Source organism: Pelobates fuscus, chromosome 7 (assembly GCF_036172605.1).
Source record: "Pelobates fuscus isolate aPelFus1 chromosome 7, aPelFus1.pri, whole genome shotgun sequence".
NCBI classification, from domain to species: domain Eukaryota; kingdom Metazoa; phylum Chordata; class Amphibia; order Anura; family Pelobatidae; genus Pelobates; species Pelobates fuscus.
The window spans coordinates 136,170,539-136,196,500 of NC_086323.1; the positions used below are offsets into that span (position 1 = coordinate 136,170,539).

Below are 25,962 nucleotides of genomic sequence, written 5' to 3' on the forward strand. Positions count from 1 at the left end.
AAGCGTCCCTGTGGGTTCGGGCTTCAGCTGTCAGCTGAAGCTGAAGCTGTCAGCTGAAGCCACGCCCACAGCAGTGCTGACAGGCTATCAGCACACAAAGCGCGTTCACAGTGCTTTGTGTGCTGATAGCCCGTCTGATGCATTCACCCAGAATGCATCGGACGAGAGGCCTTTTTAGGGCCTCTGAACTCGGAAGTCCCTCTGGTGGCCGTCTGATTGACTGCAACAAGAGGTGTTCCAAGCTTCCAATGTAAACACTGCATTTTCTCAGAAAATACAGTGCTTACAAGAAAAAGGCTCCGGGTAGCTGTAGCACTCACCTGAACAACCTCATTAAGCTGAAGTTGTTCAGGTGACTATAGTGTCCCTTTAATCTTAAAGTTTCTTCTAAGAAATTAGCTCCGCGTTTCATTGGTCCCTATCGTATCCTGAGACGTATCACCCCCGTTTCCTAAAAGTTGCAATTGCCCTCCGCACTACGTATTCTCAATACTTTCCACGTGTCTTTATTGAAACCGCTTTCTTGTAAAAGGTTCATCAGGCCCTTCCATGTCCCTGCTGCTGTTGTGGTGGAGAGTCAGGAAGAGTACGAGATCCAGTCTATTGTGGATTCTCGCATTTCTAGGGGTGTCCTCCAATATCTGGTCCATTGGAAGGGATACGGTCCTGAGGAGAGGTCATGGGTTGGGGTTAATGATATTCATGCTCCCTGCCTTCTCCGTACTTACCATTCACATTTCCCTGATCGTCCAGGTGGTTTCTGCCCTGGGGGCGGTTCTAAGAGGGGGGTAATGTAAGAAATAGGACACTTACCTTGACAGTCCGACAATCCGCCGACAGCAGGATCGGTCGGACAGATGCTCCCACGCAGAAGATGGATACATTAAGCATCAAGGAAGCCGGCCGCTGTACACCCGCCCCTTTTAAAGGGGCAATGCAGTCACATGTTAGCAAAAGAGCTCTAAACACAAGAGCTCAAATGACTCGTACCTTTTGGGGGGCGTGGTTATGTCCCTAATCATATAAAAGCCCAGCCTGCCTTCAACTCGGTGCCCTGTTGTGGTTCCTAGTTCCTCCTCAGCGCGTTCCTGTTTGCGTCTTTGTGTTTTTGACTCGGCTTTCCTTCGACTCCTCTGGTTTCTGGTTTCCTGACTCGGCTTGTTCCTCGCTTTTGTTAATTTCTGTACTCCTTTGACCTCAGCTTGTCTCTGGCTCCGCTAGCCCCTTTCAGCGGTATAGGGGCTGTCTCTATCTACCTTTGTGGTTCTGCTGATTTACACTCTGTGTGTTGGGCATATTCATTACAGTCAGGCACGTTCGGGGCCTGATTTACAAAATACGTGAATTGATGAATCCCATCAACAATGTTTGGATTTTGCAGTCTGAATTTGGATTTTAGTGAATAACCCTTTAACTACTGGCTTTATCAACCAACATTAGTGCCCACCCTCATGAATACTTTTGTGATCTAATGGAAGCCTTTAACAGCAGTTTTCCAATGGTTATATACTGTGCCAAGCAATTTGGTTGGCATAATATACTGATGAGGCTGTATTGTCATATTACTCTTGTATTACAGCTGTAAATCGCAAATAATATTCATAGGATTTACTACTTCATAAGTAATATTCTACACTCTGATTTCTCCTATAATTCCCAGCCAGTCTGTACTTGAAAATATTTGAGGAGGAAATTGTATACACCAGATATCTCAATATGACTCTTACATCAGCTATGTATGGACATTTTAAAATGTTTAGATTTGCTGGTACAATATAAAGAAAATTCCTACTTGACCTTGAAGGACCACTATAGGCACCCAGACCACTTCAGCTCAATGAAATGGTCTGGGTGCCAGGTCCCCCTAGTTTTAACCTTGCAGCTGAAAACATAGCATTTTTAGAGAAACTGCTATGTTTACACAACAGGGTTAATCCAGCCTCTAGTGGCTGTCTCCCTGAAAGCCACTAGAGGCTGCTTCTGCGATTTACAGAGTAAATCACACTTATTTGACGCTGGATGTCCTCACGGAGTCCAATGTCAAAAAAGATCCCCATAGGAAAGCATTGAGTAATGCTTTCCTATGGGCGGCTTTGAATGCGCATGTGCATTCGGCTCCACTCAGAAGTGGACGTCGATGGAGGAGGAGAGGTCACCAGCACCGAGAAAGCCCGGCGCTGGATTAAGGTAAACAAAGAAATGGTTAATCAACCCTTTATTCGCCGCGGAAGTGGGACCTAGTCACCTAAACTGTGACTGGGGCTCTATAGCGTTAGGAATACATATTTGAATTTCTAACGCTATAGTGTTCCTTTAACATCTACAGTTTGTGTATCCACTTTCCAAAAAGTGTTAAAGCACTATTTTCTACTGAATACTGCTACGCTTATTTTGGCTTTGTGACAATTCTTTAATGCCCAGAAGCATTGAACAATTATAATATTTAGCCCAGCTCATTGCATTTATAAAATACAGCACTTAACAATTTCCAGGAAATATGTACAAAAAATATGCACGTAAGAATTTAAGCCCTTGTTCTATTTAGTTGTATTAATGAATTTGTACTGAGCGTAGAGTTGAGTGAGGCATATTTCACTCTTTGGCATTTTAGGAGCTAAAATAAGCCACACATATGAAGCATAATTGTACCGTGACTAGTTAAAAGGCATCTACGGCTCTGCATCATGTACATTATTAAGGAGATGGGAAAATAGCTGTTGTGCTCTAATGCAAAGAGAGTCGTTAATCACAAACACACAGACAAATTAAATGTTTTGGCACTTAGTACTGAAAAGAAATTATAAATATCCTTACTCGTCCTGTCACATCCTGTGACAAGTAGCAACAATTGTATTTATCTTAGACCTGCATCGGTACCATGCATTCCAAAAAACTAGAAAGAAAGATAACTTGCCATTATGTGGTTCCTAAATCATTTGAACAGATTATGTCACAAATACACACATTAGAGGGATTCCTCAGGTACCAAAACAACAGGCTCTCCACCGGACTACCTTTCCATCAAATTGAAACCAGGACATCAATCTGTATTCAATAAAATGTAACGTTTATTCTTCCACAAGAGCTTAAAGTCACCTTTTAATAAGATGAAATATTATTGGATTTTAATTATATTTCACATATTTTCACACTCACACTATTCCATGGACTGACATAATGCCATGATCAAATTCATTTTATCATATCAGGGAATTACCAGTATGCCTGGATGCAGTGGTAAGAACATGAATTGTATGTGTGAATATATATGTCATAACGACTAGCAGGGTTATCCACTAAAGTGAGAATACAAAGTGAATTTTTAAATTTAAGGTCAAAATAGACGAGCTACAAAAATTCTCCAATTCTGCTATGCTTTCAGTTTAGCTATGTGGACCTTAAATTTGAAATTCACTTTTACTTCTCACTTTAGTAAATAACCTGGTTAGACATTGATTAACTGGTGGTTGTGTTAAAGGCGCTCTGGCGACCCCACCAATGTAAGTAGTAAAACCCCGCTTCACCCTGCCTTCTCTAAAGGTCCTGCATGGAAGAATTAGGTCCTGCATGAAAGCTTCTATTAGCATTCCTGAGCTAAGCACTGCAGGTCAGAGCCAGTTCATTGGCTGACAGCGTAAGCGGATTGCTCTCAGTCAATGAGCAAAGTCGTGCTAAGTTCTGGTTGAGCGAAGAAAAATAGCAGTGCCTGCCGGGCCCCAGTTAAGAAATCAAATTGTCTGTTGCTAAACGTTTTGACTACTTATTAGGGAACGGGGGCACAATTAAAAAGGTATTGTCTGCATACCCAGTCTGTGTGGAGGTCATGCTATATACCAGGGATATAGTGCAAAATTATAAAACAAACCGCCCCCTTAAAGGGACACTTTAGGCACCCAGACCACTTCAGCTAATTGAAGTTGTCTGGGTGCAATGTTTACATTGCAGCGCTATGTCTGCCCTCAGTGGCTGTCTACCAGACAGCCACTAAAGGGCTTCCGGAATTGTAACGGATGTTTGGTCCGTTATCTGACGCTGGACGTCCTCACGCTCTTTATGAGGACCTCCAGCGTCAGATTTTTCCAGATAGGAAAGCATTGATTCAATGCGCACGCGCATTAGACCCCGCTTGTCACGGGACGGAGGAGGGGGTGGAGCTTCAACCCGGTGCTGGGATAAGGTAAGTAAATCAAGGGTTTAAACTCTTTATTTACCGGGAAATGGGGGAGTAATGTTGAGTGCAGGAATGACAGATCAGCCACCTTCACATAAGTCTTTGATAAACAGAGAATGTTCTGCAGTGGTTAGTTACCTACACTTGAGTAACACCCACATTACTTCAGAGTTGTACATGTACACCCCTCTCCAATGCACAGGGTAAAAGGATGTCACACTTGCCTATGTTGGACGATATCCAAAAACATAAATAAAGTGAATTATAATAATAATAAAATTAAAATTACATTGTGGAGCATTTACATTCTATCATCATGTGGTCATCATTGACACCCAGGAACCACATCTGCAGAACAATTTGGCCATTAAGACTTCTCTTGGTTTCCAACTTCCAATTGTCATTGAGTGTGAATATACCCTATCATTTGTCTTTTTTGCTGGGTAAGAATAAACAGAGGTAATGACACATTATTGGCATGACAAGCAGTTCTAGTTCTAGAAGCCAAGAATCAAGGCAATTTGTAATTTAAAATGGCTGAAAATACAGTTTCCAAGCTTCTATCCAGCTGAGGCTCATATTGATGAATACAAGCCCAAGAATGATTCCTAGTGCAGAACGCATTACATGCACATAGACGAACCTATTCATTCAATGTAACACAAATACAGTCTCTCGGGTGCCACAATGGTCATTTATATGCAATGTTGTGCTGGCTGTATAAATACTCATGAGACCAACAAGACCTGAAAAAGTGCCTAAGCATTCCAATATCAACGAGAATACAGAAAAAAAAAGCCTGTCTATAAGTGAATTATGAGCTCATTCTAACTTTCAATATTACCTCACTGCCTGTCCTGCTAATAACACCATCCATAAGGATCAGAGGTAGAATCGCTGACATTACCATTGTGGGGCAGCATAACAAACCAAAAGTCTTGGAATATGCTGATAAGCCGCTTCACATAACTGCCCTTAATAGGAGTTCAGCTGTACACAATATTATTATTTCACAAAGAAATATGATGACATGAAATACTGTGTTGAGCTTTAGAAGATAAGCCAGTGTAATAAAGAGAGGTCTGTCCAAACAAAGCAACACTTTTAATTAATGACTACAGATTGTTGGTCAATATCTCCATTGGTCATTTGCACTGCAGGGAAAAGCCATATTGCCGTAGTAATCAGGAATAGATGGAGTGTTGAAAGGGCACTCTCTGTGTGCTTTTATTTTGTCTACAAAAGTCCAATACGGATTGTGGTTGTATGGTTGCTATAAGTTCAACTTTTGGCTCATCACTTGATATATTAAGCATCCTTCTTTGAGATATTGTGTGCAACTGCTGCTTCAGCTGACACCATCAACATCAATGATCTAAACATGAAGGTATACATATATGATCAAAATGCAAACCTATAACATGTATCTACTTACCTCTGCATCTCCTTTCTTGCTAACTAAAATTGTGTATCCATGATAATAACATTAGTAGTAGTTTTGTGGGAATAAATCTATTGCCTTAAAATTAGCAAAAAATGTTCAGTGCATCTGGTTCTTTAGGTCAGGACAACATAGTAATTTGTGTTAGGCAGAGGCAATTTACTGATAATGAGCGTAATTCAATAGCAAATAATTGCTTGAACTAACATGTTTAAATGAATCAATAGAGCATAAACAACCTGTCAATGGAATACAATAACAGCTAAAATGCTTGTAAGAATTTTAATAGTAGAAATTGATTGCTATTTAAAATATATATATTTACAGAGGGATTAAATCGTCTATGAAAATATTCTATCTGACTTTCTGGAATTCCACTTGGTTTAATCAAAACTATTAAAGCTCTCTCTAGAAAATGAAAAAAAATAATGCAGTCCAGTAAACTAACGGACGGATCTTAATGTCAGTTCCTTGGTTAAGGTGGAAACATCCTGATATTTATCACATAGTATTAGCCCGTATTAAAGGCATACTTTCTTTAAGCAGAGAGATACAAAACAGAGCTGCTTCTCATATTACGTGTCGAGTTTCTGGTTGAAGAAATCCAAAAATTATTTTGTGAATCTGAAAATCAATACACTGTTATGAATTGGCTAGCGAATGAGATTTGTGGGGCAGGCTGTTTTTAATTATGTTGGAGATATTTAATGATTAGGATTTGTGACAAACCCTGTGATTTCTATTTCCCCAGTTATTTTCCCGGCATTCAGTAGTTTTATCTACCTAACACGACCACCCCCTGGCTCATTAACTTCAAAGTAACCACAAAGTTAAATGCTCTCCCTTGGCGGCTTATCTCCTGAAAGCGGTACTTGGTCTTCGAGTGTCTGGAACTCAGGAAGACATCCACTAGAGGTGTATTTAATCATGCAGTAAGAACATTGTCGTATTTACTGAACACCAATATTGTACATTGTAGAGTTAAAAATAAAGGACAACTGCACCCAGACCATTTCATTAAGATGAAGTGAAGTGGATGCCTTTAGTGGCCCTTTAATATAATGATACATTATCCCACAATCTGCTGCACGCCAAGGAACTCATTAAAGATCTCCTGATTCCCACTGTCCTATAAGCAAGCACCCAGGGAGTTATAGAAATTAGGCATTGTGTACCCATGTAGGGGTCACATGGAGGAAACTATAAATGTCACTACATGCAGAGGATGCAAGTATGCTTTTACTTGTCCTCACTGAATTGTTAACTCCAGCGAACTCTAAAAAATGGTTAAAGGACCACTCTAGTGCCAGGAAAACATACTCGTTTTCCTGGCACTAGAATGCCCTGAGGGTGCCCCCACCCTCAGGGACCACTCCCGCCGGGCTCTGGGGGGAGGAAGGGGTTAAACTTACCTCTTTCTCCAGCGCCGGGCGGGGAGCTTTCCTCCTCCTCCTCTTCTTCCTCGCGACGTCATGGGCTGAATGCGCATGCGCGGCAGGAGCCGCGCTCGCATTCAGCCGGTCGCATAGGAAAGCATTCATAATGCTTTCCTATGGACGCTTGCGTGCTCTCACTGTGATTTTCACAGTGAGAAGCACGCAAGCGCCTCTAGTGGCTGTCAATGAGACAGCCACTAGAGGCTCTGGAGGCTGGCTTAACCCTCAGTATAAACATAGCAGTTTCTCTGAAACTGCTATGTTTATATAAAAAAAAAGGGTAAAAAGCTAGCTGGACCTGGCACCCAGACCACTTTATTAAGCTGAAGTGGTCTGGGTGCCTAGAGTGGTCCTTTAAGTACACTCAATAAAATAGCAACTGTTAAAGATATATGTAATACATGTTTGTGTTTAATTGCTTAACCAGAATTTTTAATGACACACACTGCCGCTTTGGGGCTGTAGGGGATAACATAACTAATATCAAGACACTCTAGATTTCAACACATGTGAGAAGTTGTGAAGCCTAAATGTATGTAACTGGCATATTCTTTCACAATTGCTTCTGCTCAAAGTTTGCCTCTGCTGTTTAATGTAATTACATAAACTTATGCACCCTTACAGCTCAGCTTCCATGCGCTTCCAATACAGTTCCGCTGACAGTGACTAGGAATATACGTTAATAAGAATGCACATACTGAAACATGAAGAAACATTCCCAAGAGATTCTTAAAACTGCTGTGTAAACAAACACAGGACAGTGATGTATATTCCATCTGGGAGCAAAGACAAACTTTAAATGCTGGCTTAACCTTCGCTCTCTTAACCATATATTGCTTAATGTTATTTTTGTCCTCAAAGCTGCAAGCAATGTAGTAGCCAAGAGAGAATTAGTGTTTCAGGGTCAAAAGATATCCACATGTCCAAAGTTCACACTTATGGAAAACAGAGTAGAAATGAATGTAAGCAGGTATAAAATTAGGATGTGTACTTGTGACAATCTAACAAAGCCACTAGAAAGAAAAGAAGAAAAAAAATACTGTCATACTTCTCAGAGGTGACTTTCTACATGCCAATAGCTAGTGTAGCTTTTGAGCCGTGTATACACTGATTAACCACAACATTAAAACAACCTGCCTAATATTGTGTAGGTCCCCCTCATGCTGTCCCGCAGCTCTGATGCTTTGATGGACTCCACAAGACCTCTGAATGTGTCTATGGTACCTAGTGCCAAAACATTAGTAGCAGATTATTAAGGTCCAGCAAATTGCAAGGTGGGGCCTACATGGAATAAATTTGTTGTCCCAGCACAGCCCACAGATACTCAATTGGATTGGAATCTTGGGAATTTGGAGGCCAAGGCAACACTATGATCTCTGTCATGTTCATCAAACCATTCCCAAACAATTGTTCCATGTGGCATGGTGCATTATCCTTCTGAAAGAGGCCACTGCCATGAATGGATATGTGGTATGCAACAATCTCTTGGTAGGTGGTATGTGTCAAAGTAATATCCACATGAAAGCCAGGAATTTCTCAGCAGAACATTGCCCAGAGCATAAGACTAGCTCTGATGGCCTGCCTTCTTCCCATAGTGCATCATGTTGCCATCTTTCCCCAGGTAAACTTCGCACAAGCACCTGGCCATCCACCTGATTTAATAGAAAATGTGATTCATCAGATCAGGCAACCTTTTTCTGTCACTACATGGTTCAGTTGTGACGATCACATCCCCAAATAAGGCTCTTTTGGTAGTGGACAGGGGCTGCTAATCAGGTCCGTGGCTACACAGGCCCATGCACAGCAAACGTGATGCACCGTGTATTTTCACACCATTCTATCATAGGCAGCAGCTCATAGTTCTTCTGTGTAATTGGACCAAACATGTTAGCTCTCTCCCCATGTGCATCACTGACACTTGGGCGCCCATGACCCTAACACCGGTCTGCTTTCTTGCACCACTTTTGGTAGGTACTAACCACTGCATACCGGGAATACCCCACTAGACTTGCCATTTTGGAGATGCACTGACCCAGTCATCTAGCCATCACTATTTGGCCCTTGTCAAAGTCCCTTAGATTGATTTGCTTGCCCATTTTTCCTGTTTCCATCCCATGAAATTCAAGGTTATTTTCCTGGCATTTTATAGTTATAATAAAATAATAACAAAAAACAACATACTAAGGAAGCTTGTTACCTTGCTTTATTTTCTTTAAAAGAGTTTTAAAGAAAAAAGCTGCTACAGAGCACTGATGTCTGAGTCAATCAGATATTGTTGTGAGCGATAAGTCACTGTAATGGATTTTTGTTAGTTTTTTCCTTCAATACCGTAACATAGATTTAAAAACTGAAAATTTTAAACTGTAATAAATTTCCTCCATATTTTCTCTGTGAAGTTCTAGAACTTTCAAACTGACGCTACACCATCCATAAGATTCCAATGAAAAATGAATCAAATATGAATAATAAGAAAACAAAACTTGAAGCATAACTGTCAAAGTAAAAACTCCTTATTAACTCACCACAGCAATCTGTAGTGCTTAATTGGATGATTAGTACAGCAACGTTAAGAATAAAAAAGGAGGACATTGTAAACCCATTGTGTTCTGGTAAATGGAGAAAAAATAATAATAAATAGAACAAGCCCTAACTTTTAGCTAACTATAGAATTTTGACCAAAAAGTACATGTTTCAGATTTTATGAACCTCAAGGTACAAGAAGAAACTGATAAATGAGTCAAGCGGAAAGAAATCAAAAGTTGTGATAATCCTTAAAGGAACACTATAGTCCCCCAAACAACTTTAGCTTAATGAAGCCATTTTGGGGTAGAGATCATTTCCTTGTAGTCGCACTGCTCAATTCTCTGCCATTAAGTGTATACGAGATTGACAGACTTCCTTGAGTCCAACTCTCTACTAGACCTGCTTTAGTCTGGTTTCGCACTAAGCACTCTTTGGAAACGGCACTAACCAAAGTATCCAATGATCTACTCGCTGCAAAATCTCATGGTCACTACACTATCATAACTCTCCCTGACCTCTATGCGGCTTTTGACACTGTTGATCATCAACAGCTTCTTCTCATCCTCCGCAATATCGGTCTACAAGATATTGCCCTCTCCTGCTGCTCCTCCTACCTCTCCCAGCGCTCAATCTGGGTTTCTTTCTCTGGCTCTGCTTCTTCTCCCCAACTCCTCTCTGTTGGTGTCCCCTAAGGTTCAGTCCTTGGTCCCCTACTGTTTTCCATCTATACTGCCTCCCTCGGTAAACACATTAACTCCTTTGGCTTCCAATATAATTTCTATGCAGATTACACGCAAATCTATCTGTCCTCTCCTGATCTCTCCTCGTCCCTCTTGACTAGTGTCTCTGATTGTCCTCTCTGCTATTTCTAACTGGATGGCTGCCCACTTCCTTGAATTCAACTTGACCAAAACTAAAATTCTGGTCTTTCCTCCCTCAAGTGTTGCTACTCCTGTGTCTGTCTCCCTCCAAGTTAAATCTGCTCCACCATGCAGGCTCACTGCCTAGGTGTTCTCTTTGACTCCGACATCTCCTTCACGCCTCATGTTCAGTCTAACTCCAAATCCTGCCGCTTCCATCTCAAAAACATTGTGCGCATCCGACCCTACTTAATGCCAGATGCTACTAAGGTGCTGGTCCATTCCACTGTCCTTTCTCGGCTTGACTACTGTAATCCGCTTCTCAGTGGACTTACGTGCTCCCAACCTGCACCGTTACAGTCCATAATGAATGCGGCGGCGAGGCTCATCTTCCTGTCCGCCCGCACCACTCACGCCTCACCCTTCTGTCAGTCCCTACATTGGCTTCCTGTAAGATATAGAGCTTAATTTAAAATTCTGGTTCTTGCTTTCAAATCTCTACATAATGCTGCTCCCACCTATCTATCCTCCCTAATACACAAGTATGTCCCGTCTATGCCCTTACGCTCTGCTGAAGACTTAGGTCTATCTTCGGTCCGTACTCCCACCTCTGATGCTCACCTTCAAGCCTTCTCCATGGCTTCCCTCCTCTGTTAGATGCTCACCCAGTCTCCACTCTTCAAAAAATCATTAAACACCCACTTCTTCATAAAAGCGTATCAATTAAACTGTTAATAGCTCCCAACTGATTCCTCTCTTGCAACTGCCATTAGTATAATACTATCCTTACCTTTTGTGTCACTTTACCCCACTCCCTCTAGCATGTAAGCTCATTGAGCAGGGCCCCCAACCTCTCTGTTCCTATGTGTCCACCTTGTCTGGTTACAGCTACATGTTTGTTAGTCCACCCACCCCGCTGTGGAATTTATTGGCGCTATGTAAATAATAACATAATAAATAACTTTGTTTATATAGCCCTAGTCACACCTCCCTGCATGTGACTTACACAGCCTTCCTAAACACTGCCTGTAATACGTCATCTAATGTTTACTTTAATTCGGTTTAATTTAGAATTTATCTCCTGCTCTATTAATAGCTTGCAAGAGCCTCATGTATATAATTAAAGTTCAATTTAACCCCTTAGTGACTGCGGACAACAGGGTACGACAGACAAAAAACGGTTGTTAACGATCGCTGACGTACCCTGTACGTCTGCGGCAAATATGAGCGCTGGAGGCGCTGCAATACCCCCCCTCCCTGCCGGGCGATAGCTCCCCCCCGAGCGATCACTTCCGGGATGCTCCGCGTGGCTCCCGGCAGTGAGGCAGAGCATCGGAAGCCATCAGGTAGGGGTCGAGGTACTCAGTAAAATAAATTAAATAAAAATATATAGTAAACCCTCCTCCCCCAGTACGTCCGAGGTAATCCTAATTATTTACCCCATCACAGCCGTTCCCCCGCCGGCAATCGGTCTTTTTCTCCACTGGGGGGACTGTGACAGCCCAGACAGCCCCCCCCCCCCCTCGGCTAAATAGGACCCCATGGGCCATGTGATTGCTCTGAAAGAGCGGTTACATGGCCGCAATAGGCGCCCATAGTTTTGCCTGCCTGCCTGAACTAACCCCCCTGCTGTGTAAAAAAATTAAAAAAATAAAAAATAAAATAAAAATTAAGAATATATACATAATAATATACGTCATACTAAGTATTTTTTTTATTAATATATACATAATAATATAAAATACACTTAGAGTAAAATTACAAACGTATATATATATATATATATATATATATATATATATATCAAAATACACTTAGAATGAAATTATATATCTATATATAAATAAAAAATAATGCAAAATATACATATGTCCATATACATAATTACATAAATATACACGTAGACTTCAAATATATAAATATGTATTAATATTTATTTCAATTCTATGTGCATATTTATGTAATATTTTTACATAATTACGTCATTTTATTGATTGCAATTTGGGGGACCTGCCTGACAACCCAGGCCAAAAGTCCAGAGAATTTAATATGCTAGCACTATATTTTATTGACCCTGTAACTTTTCTAGACACATTAAAAAATGTACATGGAGGAGAGGGGGTACTGTCAATGGCTGAGCTGTTAGATTAGATAAGCAAGTATTTTTCTGGAGTGAGGGGGTGTGGCTAAAGAGGCAGGCTTATAGTGCAGCATCATGCAAAACTTATCTTTTTATGCAAAACTGTAACGATTTGAGCATGCAAAACTTACAGCATATTAACCCCTTCAGGACGGAGTCAATAGTGCACGTTCTGATCAAAACAAAATGTAAACAAAAACTGGAATTTGCGCTATATGTCTGTTCACCCGTAGTTCCCCTCTTTCATATTATATTCACCCACACTTATTATATATCATTTTGTTCAGGAGAAACATGGCTTTAATTTATCATTAACTATTCATATATGGAACATAATTTATTATGAATAAAATTTAAAAAAAAAGTGAGAAAATAAGATTTTTTTTTTTAAATTTGTATTTCCGTCTGACATTTTAGCTGTGAATGTCATAATACTGTTAGGTTTTACTGCACAAAAATGCACATATTTGTAATCAGCGATGTCTCACGAGTACAACAGTACCCCCCATTAACAGGTTTTATGGTGTTTTGGAAAGTTACAGGGTCAAATATAGAACGTTCCATTTTCAAATAGAAATTTGCCAGATTGGTAATGTTACCTTTGAGACGGTGTGGTAGCCCAGGAATGAGAATTACCCCCATAATGGCATACCATTTGAAAAAGTAGACAACCAAAGGTATTGAAAGTGGGGTATGTTTAGTCTTTTTTAGTAGCCACTTAGTCACAAACACTGGCCAAAGTTAACGTTCATATTTGTTTTTGTGTTAAAAAAAGCAAAAAACGAATATTTGGCCAGTGTTTGTGACTAAGTGGCTACTAAGAAAGACTGGACATACCCCACTTGCAATACCTTGGGTTGTCTACTTTTGCAAATGGTATGCCATCATGGGGGTAATTCTCATTCCTGGGCTACCATACGCTCTCAAAGGCAACATAACCAATCTGGCAAATTTCAATGTCAAAAAAATGAAATGCAAGCCTTATATGTGACTCTCTAACTTTCCAAAACACCATGAAACCTGTACATGGGGGGTACTGTTATTCTCGGGAGACTTCACTAAACACAAATATTAGTGTTTTAAAACAGTAAAACATATTACAACAATAATATAGTCCATAAAAGTGCCGTTTGTTTGTAAAAAATGCAAAAAACTTCACTTTTACTTAAAATATCATCATTGTAATACAATTTACCAGTATGAAACACTAATATTTGAGTTCAGCAAAGTCTCCCGAGTAAAACAGTACCCCCCATGTACAGGTTTTATGGTGTCTTGGAGAGTTACATTAAATTCTCTGCACTTTCTCCCTGTGTTATCAGGTATGTCAATCACATTTAAATTAATCAAATCACCTAATTATGTTAAAAGATTACTTAAATATACACGTAGAATTTTAATATATATGCATTTATAGGTATTTAAATTCTACGTGTATACTAATGTAATCTTTTATGTAATTATATGTATTTATCTATATATATATATATATATATATATATATATATTTGCGTTTATTTGCATTTTATATATAGATAGATATATATATAGAATGTCTAAGTGTATTTTGTTACCAATATATATATATTAATAACAAAATACAGTTAGAATTAAATTACATATGTATATATAATTTATATTACATTTTGTTTTAATATTTTATTTATTTATTACTGTAATTATACGTATTTATATATAATATATGTGTATATATCTATTATATATATAATATATGTATATTATATATATGTAACGTCATTCTAAGTGTATTTTAATACTAATATATGTACTTATATTCGTATTAAAATACACTATGTATGACGTTAAATATATATAATATGTATATATATTATATATATAATATATATATACAAATATATTTAGTTTAATTTTAAACATGTCTAATATTTTTTTTTAACACTACCTACCAGCAGGGGGACTGTCTGATATTTTAGACAGTCCCCCTGCTGGCAGATCCACAGCCAGCTATAGGGGGCCATGTGATCGCTCTTTGAGAGCGATCACATGGCCCCCGGGGGCCTGATTTGCCGTGGGGGGGCTGCCTGGGCTGTCAGGCAGTCCTCCCGAAGCGGAGCGCCGGGAAGGTAAGTATCCCGGGTGCTCTAGAGCTGCAAGCCGTTACGGCGTTCTATGCCGCCGCAACGGCTTTAAAGCCCACTTAAAGCGCGACGGCATAGAACGTCGTAGCGGCGTTAAGGGGTTAATGAGGCAAAAACCTAGCAAATGCATCAAAGTTGTATTGGTGCCCGAAGTGTCCCTTTAGCTTATTTTTTTTAGTTTTAATTTCTAATTGTTACGCATTTAAAGGATTACAATCACAGACTTCCCAATGCTGTTCAATGAGAAGTCTTTGCAAGGCAGGCGCTCTGTGTAATTTATCTATTTATTACTGGCATTGATAAAGCGCCAATAATTGGGAAAGGCAAGAAGAAAAGAACGAGACAACAGGTAGAGGGCCTTGCCCGTGAGATTACAATCTACTTTGATAACCTATGGAGTTTTGCTCCACTGAGCTAAGCAACCAGGGTGTTGTCAAAATATTAATTTATATAATTGCCAATTCCGTAGTCTGGAGTATCTCTTTAAATAAACTTTCCAAAAACAAATTGGCTATCACTGACTTCTATTACCGCTAGATCCGGTATTTTAAACAGTCAGTCTTGGTAACAATTTCTTCAAATGCAATCCTCCATTTTCTGGTCAAACTGCCAATAAATAAACATCATTGACTTCACATATAACCTACTGTGCATGGTGCCCCAAAGCACTCCTTTGAAAAAATCAATTACATAAAAGATTTACAACTCTTTTTGAACTTAGTTGTTGCATCCACCAGAGAAACCAGATTGCACAGTTTATTCCGTAGGTCTTCTTGGTAAGCCATATGCAAACATTTATCCAGGCATTCTAAAGCGCAAGGGGAGTTTAATATGTACACCAGCTGCTCCCTCATGGCTTTCGTTTGAGCAGTATGATACAATGTGTGTATAATTCTTTATCATTCACTAATAGCAGTGAAGCAGAAGTGTGCAGGCAATGCTCCTACTCTATCTACAACACCACAAGGATATGGAGACACCTGCACAGAAGTGGATTCATCAAGGGATGTCTTTGGGTGCTAAAACGTGTATTTTCTTTCAAATATCTAAGGCAGTGCTTTCCCAACTTTCCATGTTGGTTACACTTTTTAGGCATGCATCATTTTGTGACACGATAAATACGTTTTACTAGCAAACCAGAGGTTAAGCTACAACTAACCCCTTATAAGAGATACGGACACGTAGATAATACCGCTGAATAGCTAGATACACAGTGTGATATGTACCACTGTATAGCTATACACACAGCATATGTACCCACTGAATCAATGGTGGATACATAACTCGGGAGGGGGAATTGTAGGAAGAATCCAAGCACAATAATCACTACAGCTCTATGTAGTTGTTATGGTGCCAAGAGTGCCTTGGTTCACTCCCAGAGTAAGTAGTCAAACTGTTTAGGAATAGTTTGACAACTTACCTGGGGATAGGAAGGGATAGGAGCTGTAGTGTATGTGGGATGTATGTGTGTGTGTGAAGGATGCAGTGTCTGTGTGAGGGTTGTAGTGTGTGTCTGTTTGTGTGGCCTGCAGTGTGTTTGTAAATATGGGGTAGAGGCAGTGTGTGTGTGTGTGGAAAAGTATGTGTGTGTGAGTATGGGGGCAGTGTGTGTGTGAGTATGGGAGCTTTGTGTGCGTGTGTGTGTGAGAGAGTATGGGGTCAGTATTTAAATGTGTTGGCAGATCAAAGCAAATATATCTATAATTATTTATTTCATCAATTAAAAATGAATATATTTCATATACCCGGTGGAGCTGCAGGCTAGAGCTGTCCCCGGGTCCTCTCTCCCTCTCCTACCTAAGTGCCTCCAGTCCGTGAAGGCAGAGAGCAGGGAGTAGGAGAGCATCTGCTCTTTACTATTTATCCCATCCCTGTATCCGCCACTGCACCGAATGCAGCATATGTATCCACTGTATAGCTCAGGGGTAGTCAATCCTTTGATAATAAGCGCCCACGTTTGAACCTTTGTTGATAGTAAAATGTCCTTACCGCCCACCAGTGCCACAGTAACAAATTTTATAGCGTGCCTTTTTTTTGTTTTAGAAAGGAGGGTTTTAGTTTTTTTTTTTTAAATATGTAATTGAATTTATCCATATTTTTTCATTTTTATCTATTCTACTTTTTCTGTGTGTGTGTGTGTGTGTGTGTGTGAGGGATGCTGTATGTGTGCAAAAGGTGCAGTGTGTGTGAAAGGTGCAGTATGTGTGTGTGTGAAGGGTGCAGTGTGTGTGTGAGGGAGGCGATTAAGTGAATATATTAAACTTGAATTTTTAAGACCTGCTTTTTATCTGTCTGAGGGCCTTGGCCCTGTAAAGATTTGCCTTCTCTCTTGGTCACACAAACGATCTGCCTTCATAACCATTTTGCTATATAAAAATTGACAGTCTATATGTGTTGTTCTTTGAATAACTATCTGTCAGGATCGGGACAGGGATCCAACACGCAGAGTACAAAGAGTGGAAAGGTACGTATACCGGGCCTTAGAATGGCCGGACTAACGTACCGAGAGTAATAGAGAATAGTCAGAGACAAGCCGAGGTCGAGGGAACGGGAAGACAGATAAGCGAGAGACAAGCCGGGTCAAGGGAGAACAGAGAAGCAGGGAAGTACAACAAGCCGAGTCAAAACCAAATAGAGCAAACTAGAATACCAGAGCACTGAGTGACTAGACAAGCTAGAACCACGACAGGGCAATGAGCTGAAGAGAGAAGTAAGCTTAAATACCCTGGCTCTGGATGGTAATCACGCCTCTGACAAGTGCCGATTGGATATCGGACACTTGAGTGACAGGTCGCTCGTGATAGCGTCATGACGTCACGTATTGAGCGTCCTGCTAGAAAAGGATGTGGATTCCTCGCGGCCGGTGTTTAAGTGGCTGGATGGACCGCGAGGAACGGAGGAAACAGCTCGCCTGGACGGATAAACCACCAAGTCTCTACCTCCCTTAGAGGTAGAGACCTCAGGTACCCTGACAGTACCCCCCCTCTCAGATACGCCCACCGGGCGGAAGGAACCGGGGCGAGATGGGAAGCGGAGGTGAAATGCTCTGCGAAGGCGAGAAGCATGAACGTCCTCCTGAGGTACCCAACTCCTCTCCTCAGGACCATATCCCCTCCAGTTGACCAGATATTGCAATTTTCCCCTTGAAATTCTGGAATCAACGATGGAGCTTACCTCGTACTCCTCCCGACCCTCCACCTGAACAGGACGAGGCGAGGAGACCTTAGAGGAGAATTTGTTGCAAATAAGAGGTTTCAACAAGGAGACATGAAAAGAGTTAGGAATGCGTAAGGCAGGTGGCAGAGCAAGGCGATACGCAACCGGATTGATACGAGTGAGAACCCTGTAAGGGCCTATGTAGCGAGGAGCAAATTTCATAGATGGAACTTTTAGTCGAATATTCTTAGTACTTAGCCATACCCTATCCCCAGGAACAAAAACAGGAGCCGCTCTTCTATGCTTGTCAGCGTGTTTCTTGAACAACGAGGAACTATGTAATAGAATTTGCCGAGTCTGATCCCATAATTTCTTCAGGTTGGCGACATGATCATCAACCGACGGTATCCCCTGAGAAGAGGAAACCGAAGGAAAAATCGAGGGATGAAAGCCATAGTTCATGAAGAAAGGGCTAGAGCGAGTTGAATCGCAAACAAGGTTATTGTGTGCGAACTCCGCCCAAGGAATCAGACCGACCCAATCGTCCTGGTGTTCGGAAACAAAGCAACGCAGATACTGTTCGATCTTTTGATTGGTACGTTCAGCAGCTCCGTTAGACTGAGGGTGATAGGCCGAGGAGAAGTTCAATTTGATGCCCATTTGAGAACAAAAGGATCTCCAGAAACGTGAGACAAATTGAGAGCCTCTATCAGAAACAATCTCCGAAGGAATCCCATGTAGGCGAAAAACCTCTCTTGCAAAAATCTCCGCCAATTCAGGAGAAGTCGGAAGTTTAGGTAATGGCACGAAATGGGCCATCTTAGTAAATCTATCCACTACCGTGAGAATAACAGTCTGTCTCTTGGAAGCAGGCAAATCAACGATAAAGTCTATGGACAAACAGGACCAAGGTTTCTCAGGAATGTCCAAGGGGTGTAACAGGCCACATGGAGATGCATGAGGTAGTTTAGTCTTGGCACAAGTCTCACAAGCTGCGACGAACTCCTCAATATCTTTTCGAAGTGAAGGCCACCAGAAATCCTTGGATATCAAAGAGTATGTCTTGCGAATACCAGGATGACCAGCTATTTTACTTTCGTGAAAACACTGTAAGAGCTCCAGTTGAAGTTCAGGAGGAACAAAGTTTCTTCCCTCAGGAGTGTTTCCGGGAGCTAGATGTTGTGACTTCAAGATCTGGTCAAGTAGCGGAGAATGAATTTTGAGACTGGTATTAGCAATAATATTGCATTTGGGTACAATGGAGGACATAAGTGGTTCAACTGAAGCAGAGGGCTCATATTGGCGAGATAGCGCATCGGCTTTAGAATTCTTTGACCCAGGTCTGTAAGTCAGAACGTAATTGAAATGGGTAAGAAACAACGACCAACGAGCCTGCCTGGAGGACAACCGCTTAGCCTCTCCGATATAAGACAAATTTTTGTGGTCAGTTAGAATGGTAACAGGATGTAATGTACCTTCCAATAAATGTCTCCACTCTTTCAAAGCCTTGATAACCGCTAGTAATTCTCTGTCACCAATGTCATATCTGCTTTCAGTACCGGTCAATTTTTTAGAGAAAAATCCACATGGATGTAATGGTTTATCAACCCCCAACCTTTGAGATAGGACAGCACCTAAACCAGTCTCTGATGCGTCTACCTCAAGTAGAAAAGGCAGAGAAGTGTCGGGGTGAACTAAAATTGGAGCGGAAGCGAAAAGCTCCTTGAGAGTTTTGAACGCAAGGAGAGCTTCAGTAGTCCAATTCTTAGTATCAGCCCCCTGTTTGGTCATATTAGTGATAGGTGCGATAATGGAAGAATAGCCCTTAATAAAGCGCCTGTAATAATTAGAAAAACCAATAAATCTCTGTATGGCTTTAAGACCTTTGGGTAAAGGCCACTCTAGAATGGATTGGAGCTTATCCGGATCCATCTTAAATCCCTCCCCAGAGATCACATAGCCGAGAAAGGTTACCTGGGTTTGATCAAAGCTACATTTCTCCAACTTGCAGTACAAGCCATGCTGGAGAAGCTTGTGCAAAACCCTCCTGACTTGCTTGTGATGAGTCTCAATCTCACTAGAATGAATGAGTATATCATCTAGGTATACAATGACGCAATCTTGCTGAAATTCCCTAAGAACCTCATTTATCAGATCCTGGAATACAGCTGGCGCATTGCATAACCCAAAAGGCATAACAGTATATTCATAGTGACCATATCGAGTATTGAATGCCGTCATCCACTCATGTCCCTGCTGGATTCTCACCAAGTTATATGCCCCTCTGAGGTCTAACTTGGTGAAAATTGTAGAGCCCTTCAAACGATCGAAGAGTTCGGTGATCAAGGGAATCGGGTAGGCATTTTTAATGGTTATCTTATTCAAGCCTCGATAATCAATACAAGGTCTCAAAGAACCATCTTTCTTTTTAACAAAAAAAAATCCAGCCCCGGCAGGGGAGGAGGACCTCCTGATGAATCCCTTGTCTAAATTCTCGTGAATATACTCCTCTAGAACTGAGTTCTCTTTTGTAGATAATGGGTATACATGACCTCTGGGAGGCATGGTACCAGGGAGTAGGTTAATTTTGCAATCAAAGGACCTGTGTGGGGGTAAGGTATCGGCTTTCTTTTTGTCAAATACTGCCTTTAAATCTAGATACTGAGGCGGAATTTGTGTCTCTGTAGGATTGTCAGAGGTAGTCGATGTATTAGTTAATCCGAGAGGTAAGACCTTCCGCAAGCATTTCTCTTGACAATTCTCTCCCCACGAAACTATCTCCCCTGACTCCCAATTAATAATAGGGTTGTGTCTCCTCAACCAGGAGTACCCCAGGACTATGGGAATAGACGGAAAAGAAATGAGCATTAAGGATATATCCTCTTTATGTAGGATGCCAACAGTTAAGTTAATCGGTATGGTCTCATGGAAAATAACAGGCTTAAGTAACGGTCTACCATCGATGGCCTCAACAGCCAGTGGTGTCTCTTTTAACTGGGATGGGATGGCATGCTTGGCAACAAAACCCTGATCTATAAAGCTCTCAGCAGCTCCAGAATCGATTAGTGCCATAGTCTTTACTACTCCCTTCTCCCACCTCAAAGAAACGGGTAACAGAAGCCTGAACTCTTTGTAATTGTGAATAGAGGACAAAGTAGAAACACCCAAGGCCTGTCCTCTAGAGAAACTTAGGTGCGAGCGTTTCCCGAACGATTAGGACAATTTAGGCGTAAATGTCCTCTGACTCCACAATACATACATAAACCCTCCCTTCTTCTGTACTGTCTCTCTCTCTCTGTGAGATGAGTACTGCCTATCTGCATAGGTTCAGAAATACGTAAGTCCTCGAACTCAGAATTTTGAAAGGTAGGCGCTAGTTTAAAGGAGGGTCTACGGGTCCTATCTCGAGTGTTCTGCCTCTCTCTTATGCGTTCATCAATACGAGATATAAAAGAAATTAAATCCTCCAAATTCTCAGGGAGTTCTCTAGTAGCGACCTCGTCAAGAATTACATCTGATAACCCATTCAGAAACACATCTATATAAGCCTGTTCGTTCCACTTAACTTCTGCCGCCAAGGACCTGAACTCTAGTGCATAGTCCACAAGTGTTCGATTGTCCTGTCTAAGGCGCAACAGTAATCTAGCTGCATTGACCTTTCTACCAGGAGGGTCAAAAGTTCTTCTAAACGCAGCTACAAAGGCATTATAATTATAGACTAGTGGATTATCATTCTCCCATAAAGGATTGGCCCATCTCAGAGCTTTCTCAATGAGTAAAGTAATAACAAATCCAACCTTCGCTCTATCTGTAGGATAAGAGCGGGGTTGTAATTCGAAATGGATGCTAATCTGGTTCAGAAAACCACGGCACTTCTCCGGTGACCCGCCATAACGTACTGGTGGGGTAATACGGGAAGAAGCACCTACAGTGGCTACCTCTAGACCTGAGACTGCAGGAGAAATAGAAGGAGTACGTGTCTCCTCAGGTGGGTTACTAGCACGAGACAAAAGTGCCTGTAGTGCTAGAGCCATCTGATCCATCCTATGCTCCATGGCGTCAAACCTGGGATCAGAAGAACCAAGCTGACTGTTTGTACCTGCAGGATCCATTGGCCCTGTCGTAATGTCAGGATCGGGACAGGGATCCAACACGCAGAGTACAAAGAGTGGAAAGGTACGTATACCGGGCCTTAGAATGGCCGGACTAACGTACCGAGAGTAATAGAGAATAGTCAGAGACAAGCCGAGGTCGAGGGAACGGGAAGACAGATAAGCGAGAGACAAGCCGGGTCAAGGGAGAACAGAGAAGCAGGGAAGTACAACAAGCCGAGTCAAAACCAAATAGAGCAAACTAGAATACCAGAGCACTGAGTGACTAGACAAGCTAGAACCACGACAGGGCAATGAGCTGAAGAGAGAAGTAAGCTTAAATACCCTGGCTCTGGATGGTAATCACGCCTCTGACAAGTGCCGATTGGATATCGGACACTTGAGTGACAGGTCGCTCGTGATAGCGTCATGACGTCACGTATTGAGCGTCCTGCTAGAAAAGGATGTGGATTCCTCGCGGCCGGTGTTTAAGTGGCTGGATGGACCGCGAGGAACGGAGGAAACAGCTCGCCTGGACGGATAAACCACCAAGTCTCTACCTCCCTTAGAGGTAGAGACCTCAGGTACCCTGACACTATCATTGTTATAGCTTTATGAATGATTCACCATATTGTCAGAATGACTAGCAGAACAGAACATCTGATAATGAGTAAGAGGAGAATGTAAATTGTTAAGCTAATTCCCACAACCTGGATTTTAGCCTGCATTATGAATTTACCTAATGTTTCAGCATTCAACCTATTGGCCATAAATATGGGAGCATGTTATATTTGTTTAACATTTTTGCAGTCTTGGAAGACCACCTATTTAGACTCCTGATGTTTCAGATCCAAGGCCAGATATACCATTAGGCAGATTAGGCACCTGTCCTGTAGGGTACGCCTGTTATCATTACTCCAATGAGAGTTGCCCAACGGGGCTCTCATGGAGTGTGACCGCTAAGCACGGCAGTCAGGCTCCGCTCCATCTATACTCTACTCTTTAACATGTAAGATTAGAGAGGGGTTAAAATAAATGTTAGATTACATCATGTTTGTTCTACCCACTCCTAACATTATCTTTAAACCTGCATGCATTTACATGATTCAAACACACTGACAAACACAGTACAAGTACAAATAGGTTTAGATGGTTTTATGCCAGCAATGTCCAGTAAAAAAATTAATTATACTTACTTTAGCTGCCTTTTTTTGGTTTTGGAAGTAGGGGATGCTTTGGAATTTTGTGCCTTTAGGCACCTTATATGTAAATCAGGCCCTGTTCAGAACTAGGTCTAAAATATCTATGTAATCAATCAGTCAGCATGCATAGCTTATAGTTCCTTTAATATAAAGAATGAGACAGGCAATATCAGTGCAAATATTCTGCAAACTATATGACTTGCGCCCACTCTTACATTGGTAAAGCACAGAGTTCAAGTTAAGTGTAACAACTCAGCATGGCAGTCATTTTCTTTATAGAGAACACATAAAATAGGCAGTAATTCCACTCTGGAGTGCCCAATTCACAGCTATTTGGTAAGGTAAGAATGCTGTCATTTCTGATCTGTTACAGAGTCTTCTTGCACACATGACGATACTTGCGGTGCTAGCATAAAAGGTGAAAAAGATAACAAGCAAGTCCAGATACCAGCTATACATGTGCATTTATCATTAAAAACACAAATTACCTGAATGGACATCATATTTGTGTATTTAGGTGATGTATTGATGGCACAAGCACAATTTGGGAATCACAAAGACTAGGATTAAAAGCAATAAAAAGATATACAGTTTTAAAATTTCTAAAAGTCAGGATTATACCACTCCAAGCCATATCCAGGGAGCCACTGTTCCTGCTCCATGATATAGGAAAACCACCTGCTGACCTGTATACCACAGTGTATCCCTAGGCGGGGATTATTCTACCCAAGCGCAAAAGTCCAGAGCTAAATTTACGCTCCCACAAAGTGTGAGTGGTTTACCTTTTCACCTCTACATCATACGTACTACACCATACATTTATTTATTTTGTTCCTCCACATATCTTGAAGGACATTGTGGCGCTATACCACCCCCTTGGCTTTTTTAACTGTCTACATCAAATTAGAGAGACTCTGGACTTGGTGTTTGAGCTGCCTCAGAACGTTTTACAGTATTATACAAGTGCTGATTCTCTTCTTTTTGTTTTTGTTTTAATGTTGTGGCTGATCGGTATGCCACTTATTATGATGTGTAGTGTGCCCTCTAAGTGGCTATGGATCATAATTGTACATGCAGTTCAGAAATAGGACCAACACTGAGCTAGATTGCAAGCTGATGGCAGAAATCTAGTCAGCTTTTTTCTCTCTACCAAATTGAGTGTTTTTACACCATTTAACCATGCAACACTATATGGACCCAAACCACATCATCTCAGTGGTCTGGGTGCAGTGCCCTGTAAAACATTGCAGTTAAGCCCACCTCCCACCTCTAGGGGGGGGGGGGGGGGGGACACAATGACGACCACACAACCTAATAAGAGGTTTATATTCCTATGATAATGGAGTTTAGAAATTCTAAATAAGTCATTCTAAAAAAAAGATATAATAGCCTTGTCCTAAATTTGTTACGTAGATGTAAATTCAAGTCTGACGAATCTAAATGCCATTGAATAGCCCCTTGGACAAACCTTGAAAGCCCCCTAAAATTAACATTTCCCTCTTTGACAATCTGACATCTTGGTATGTATTCTGCTGCAATTTATTTCTGCTATTTATAAACGGAAAAAATATGTAGTGATTGCATACCTTCAATTTCAGTCCCACTATGACAGATATACACACACCCATGGCAAAGCATAAAATAATATACATTCATCTTTTAGTTCTGGGAGGCATTAAACACAGTTTTACATCATTTTTGTTTATAACACTGTTTGACATGTCAGTTGTCTGCTACCTACCTATAGTTCCAACTACGAAATTGATAATTTAATGAGCAACTTGCTGGAAGCATAAACCTTGTCCGGTATAAGAAAGATTCATGAATCATTTGTGAGAGTGTTATAGCTTAGCGCAAGGTTGTTTGATGAAGTGGGTGAAAGGAATCTTTCACAAGGATTTCCACTTTCTTAAAACTATATATTCTGTTTAACAAGGTGCCGGAGGACCAGTGTAAATTCTCACTACACTCTAAGTAATTGATGTCTATTTTAAGAAAATTAATAATTCCCAGTGCTGGACTTCTTAATTCAAACAGAAAGTCATTACTAGGGAGGCAGCTACATTCAACCAATAAAACATTCTAAAACTGCAAGAGAAGGCTTGTTAGTTGATGAGACAAACTCACACAGTGGGGTACTTACATGGAGGGTTCCAATTCATCACGTGCTGCCATCTCATCTAAGTCCCGTAAAATGTCTGAACTGGAACTGAAATGGTTAAGGAGACAAAAATTATTGTAAGACGAATAAAAAAACAAAACAAAAAACGAACCCCCCCCCCCAAAAAAACTGCATCTCTAATACGCAAGCTGCTTGTAATATCTGAACTGTAACCTTGTTTAATGCTAGAGACCCGCATATTATTATATCATACTCCGACTATAATATTATACTCACAGACCATGATTAGATCAGAAAATAGGGAACGACAACATGATAATGGCATACAAAACCCAAAAGCAACTACATTCAAGTTGTGTGATAGTTTCTTTACAAAACTGTGTTCACATTCCCAAACGATAATACCAATAAAACAAAATAGGCCTCAATTTAATGAGCTTTCCAAATGATTCAATACGGTTAGAAAAACTCTCCAAATGATCTATCTACAGAAGTAACCATTAAAGTCTATTGGATTTTTTTTTTTCTATTTAAATCATTTGGAAAGTTTTCTAACAGTATTAAATAATGTGCAAAGTTGATATAATTTGCTCCTTTTTTAGCTATACCATTTGCCCAGCTGCCAACAATACAGGAAGCAGGACATAGGGGCAATAATTCAGTTGCATAATGAAGCAGGTTAACCCTTTTCCACAGTAAA

General features: G+C 40.9%; 1 protein-coding gene across 1 annotated transcript in view; it reads right to left on the minus strand.

Moving 5' to 3' along the window:
• RAD18 (RAD18 E3 ubiquitin protein ligase) overlaps nt 1-25,962 on the minus strand; it is a 470,945-nt gene that overhangs the window by 68,058 nt on the left and 376,925 nt on the right. The window contains exon 12 of the mRNA XM_063426684.1: nt 25,284-25,349. Coding sequence (XP_063282754.1) covers nt 25,284-25,349 — 66 coding nt within the window. The remainder of the gene's footprint in view (nt 1-25,283; nt 25,350-25,962) is intronic.